General features: G+C 31.8%; 1 protein-coding gene across 2 annotated transcripts; it reads right to left on the bottom strand.

The window, feature by feature from the left end:
• Positions 1-888: 888 nt before the first annotated feature.
• On the bottom strand, positions 889-3280 carry LOC109337001 (putative 4-hydroxy-4-methyl-2-oxoglutarate aldolase 2). Of its 2 annotated transcripts, none has more exons than XM_019573852.1 (2): positions 3169-3266; positions 889-1727 (listed from the first exon to the last, which is right to left on the bottom strand). In XM_019573852.1, the coding sequence occupies exon 2, from the start codon at positions 1711-1713 to the stop codon at positions 1213-1215; it is 501 nt and encodes a 166-aa protein (XP_019429397.1). In that variant the 5' UTR covers positions 1714-1727; positions 3169-3266; the 3' UTR covers positions 889-1212. The 2 variants fall into 2 exon arrangements, with proteins under 2 accessions (XP_019429397.1, XP_019429396.1); XM_019573851.1 differs by having other exon boundaries at positions 895-1726; positions 3165-3280.
• Between the last annotated feature and the right edge of the window lie 822 nt (positions 3281-4102).

Genomic DNA, 4102 nt, shown 5'->3' with positions numbered 1-4102 from the left:
ACCCTAACGCCAAGGCAGTCAAAAAAAGATTGAGCTTGAGACGGAATATACAATTACTTTTTTTGCCAGTTTTAATATGATTAAGTTTTACATTGCAAACGTCATTACTATCAAATCTCCTTTGTCATCTCCATGAAGTTCGAGGTCGAATCACTTGCTTCATATTCATTACCACAACTACAAATCCCGTTCAATATCTTTAGGATTGCTGTAATTTTCTATTTAAGTAGATATCAGTTAGTAGACAAATTCACGTAATACAATTTTAATTAATGTAATATATCACACACAGAGGTAGCTCTGAAAAATATGGAAAACAATTTGGTGGAGAAAGTGTTATTATTTATATCAGGCTACAGGATTATCCTAACTGAAATCAAGAGACCAGGTAGAAATGTCATTCCAAATTTATATATGTGTGAGACACTGATCTTTGCGGATTCCATTTCTATAGACCGCATCATTTTACGGCAAACACTAAATGGAACACAATATCGTTTATCAAAATAGGAAATATGTATTTTACACTAGGAACACTCAATATTAATAGACATAACAACCAGCCTTAATGCCAGATGAAATCATCAATATAGATTTAACCAGTTATAATATTGTATCATTCATAAATTACTTTTATTGATAAAAACGTTGATCTATAAAATTTTCCTCATCATTTCTCGTGTGGTTTTTTTAATCTCATTCTTTCTTTAAAAATTAGACTAATCTCCATGTGTGATCAAACCTAGTTAGTGGGCTTCTAACAGTATAGTTAATACATGTACAAACCACTTACACTGCAATTTAATATTAAATAACAAACATAACCATTAACTTAATTATGCAAGGAAAAAACAAGTTCTGGTGACACAGAGTCCAACTGAGATAAAGTTGGTATAAAATGGTCAATCACTCCAACCTACTTTCATTATAGAATGGATTAATAACGTTACAATTTTGTGGAAACTAGGAAACCAGATCAGGAACACAAGTGTAGAAAGCAGTGCATCAGGGCATATGCTTCTTTATGATAAAAAAAGAACACCTATAAAGTGTGTTGAAGTGTAAAGTGAACAAGCAAATGTGTACTTATCATTGATTAGTTAAACAGCATCAAGATCTCCACCCACTTTAACACTAATCAAGGACAGATTCATCTTTACTAATTCACTTTACACTCAAGCTCGCCTTGTATAGAGTATTCGTGAATCGGAATCAAACTGACAGCTCCGTTCGAGAGATCAGAATTCCATCCGTGTCTGCATAAAGCCATTCCCCATCACAGATCCTTGTCCCAGCAATATTTATGGGAACATGCTTTTCTCCCATGCCTTTCTTATTGGCTTTCATTGGATGAGAGGCTAGAGCTCTCACCCCAATATCGCAACCATTGATCTCATCCACATCTCTTATACACCCATTCACCACAATACCAGCCCATCCATTGTTTTGTGCTTGTACAACCGGGTTGCCACCCAATATTGCGCAGCGCAAACTCGCACCCCCATCCACAACAAGCACTCTTCCATTGCCTTTCTCCTCAAGGAACTCACGAACCAAAACATTGTCTTCAAATACCTTTAGGGTAACAATCGGCCCAGAAAAGACTTGTCGACGACCATAAATTTGAAAAGTTGGCTGAAGAGCTCGAAGCTCTCCGCTCATAATCAACTGTGGGTTCGCATCACATACTTCAGCAGTGGTGACCAAAGCCATTTACTTTGAACACCTAGGTAGGACAAACATCAAACATATTTAAACTAGAGCATAACAAATGGATTCTGGTTTACAAATGAAATTGAAGACTCTGACATTTTGGTGTCAAGTGGATGCCAATGTCTTTAGGCATGTACCATAGTTGAATATATATATATATATACACATATATATATATATATAGGAAGTGACTCAAGTGAGAAACATCTTATTTAAACAGTCAAGATTATAAGATACATGCACGTGACTTTTTTAAGTCATAATGTGACAAACAACAAACTTTTAATCATAACCATTCATGTATGGTTGTAACTCTCAGATTTGTTGTTCTTACAGTTTTTTATGAGAATTATTCTCACTTGATATATATATATATACACACACACGTATATATATCAGCTAAATTGCATATAGGAATTTTCAAAAGTCTGTGGTATCTTTAATTGATGGCACAGTGTTTATTCTGGACCTCACACCCTCACACCACCATGTAAATCCTTCTAAGAGATGATAAAATAACAACACAGTTTTTTGCCAACAATCTACATATAATTAATCAAGGGTCTGTGAAATGTGATAGGAACCAGGATAAATTATAAGTAGTTAAGTGCTGTACAAAAAATATAGTATTAGTAAAATAAAATTGGTATTCAGTTAATGAAAGTGATTTGAGGTGAAAAGGCCACTGAGAATATATGTGGTTTAGAAAGAGAAAACATGTAACAAAGGGAAAGGTATAGTTTTATTTTCATTATTTGGGATTAATACTGCACTAAATGATCCTTCTTGCTCAAGATCATAAGGCTAAATAGTCAATAAAATGAGAGGCAAATACTACAAAAAAAAAAAACAAAGGAAACAATAACATATGAGATATTTTTATCCTTTTATATGCAATGAAGTAACACTTTTATCATTGAAAACACATGTAAAGTCATGTACTTGCCTCTCCCTTCTTCCAATAAATAACTCTGACCTCTCGTTTGGAAAGCTACACTCACATCCACTTAAATTACACGAGCTTAGATTTTCACACAAGACTAGTATTGAATAAAATTATACTATACCTCCTACCAAACTGAGAAACTATTTAAGTAGTTATAATCAAGCAGTGAGGAAACTAAATCAAATATGATGAAACCACATGGCGAATAAAAAAAATAAAAGGATTAAATAAGAGACTACCTCCTTATACCAAAAAATACATTATTTTTTTAAATCAAATATGATGTTTCATTCACCATTGAAATATTGACACAAAAATTTATAAAAGAAAATGCAAAAAAGGGTAACATTTTTATTGACAGAGGACGGCATTTGGAAAGAGCTAATCTCTGTCCTACGCGACCGATCTGGACATTGAAACTTAGGTTGTTGATAGTTAAAACAGTGAAAATTGAAATAGAAATTATGGGAATCGGAACATTGAAGAGAAGAACATAGAGACTTACCGATGAAGAAATAGATCTGAAATGAAAGAGAGATGGAAACTAGAGACTTGAGAATTGAAAAAGATATATTCTTTTCTGTCCCTCACTGCAATGCCAAATGGATTTAATAACACAAATGTATCTGACCTCTCACTCTATATCTAATCTCAGGCTCACTACAGGAGAACAGGGATCAGGTTGTACAATACTTGCATTGTCACATGTATTCCTCTATAAAAATAGTAATAAAGTTGATTTTTTACGGGGGAATATTTTAACGTGTTTAACATTATTTAAGGAAATAAAGATAGTTATTTTGTACTAGGAATTATTTTGTACTAGGAAATTGTATGTTAGGAATGTTGTGCTTGCTTTTCAAATATTAACATCATATCATTTGGTTTATTCTTATATCATTCTTATTAAAATAATGACATTTTTTTGTAGTGAGATTATAAATTAAGAATTTTCATTTTAAACTAATATTTGTCTGAATATTCTTATTAGATTACATGGACTACAAAGAAAAAATATGAGAGAAAAATTGTGTGGTCTATTATTAAATAGGTTGTTGGATCCAAACAAAAATAAAAATGATATTTGTTAATCTAAGAAAAATTAGATGTTATTCTTAATTTATAATAATATATATTAAATTATAAAATATTATATGAGACCTAAAAATGATATTTGGTTTATCAAAAATTACTAATTTACTTAAGAATATATGTTTTTTATTTAATAATATCATTTCTAATGCTTACTCTTAGGAATATCGATTATCTTTTACTAATCATCATTTATTTTTAAATGGTCTAGAATTTATCCAATGCGTTTTTAAATAAGTGATTCTTTCTCCACAAAGTGGTCCCATATTTTCAACAAGCACATATGCTTGCACAGTAAGAACACCGCTGATGTACATGCTCTCACACTGCTTCAAGAATACTCATTGAACA

The sequence above is a fragment of the Lupinus angustifolius genome, unplaced genomic scaffold (genome assembly GCF_001865875.1).
Source record: "Lupinus angustifolius cultivar Tanjil unplaced genomic scaffold, LupAngTanjil_v1.0 Scaffold_1_664, whole genome shotgun sequence".
Taxonomy (NCBI): domain Eukaryota; kingdom Viridiplantae; phylum Streptophyta; class Magnoliopsida; order Fabales; family Fabaceae; genus Lupinus; species Lupinus angustifolius.
This window is presented reverse-complemented; position numbering and strand designations above follow the sequence as displayed.

Bases quoted from the DNA above. Each gene is read 5' to 3' on its own strand.
- LOC109337001 (XM_019573851.1), bottom strand. From the start codon at position 1,713: ATGGCTTTGGTCACCACTGCTGAAGTATGTGATGCGAACCCACAGTTG.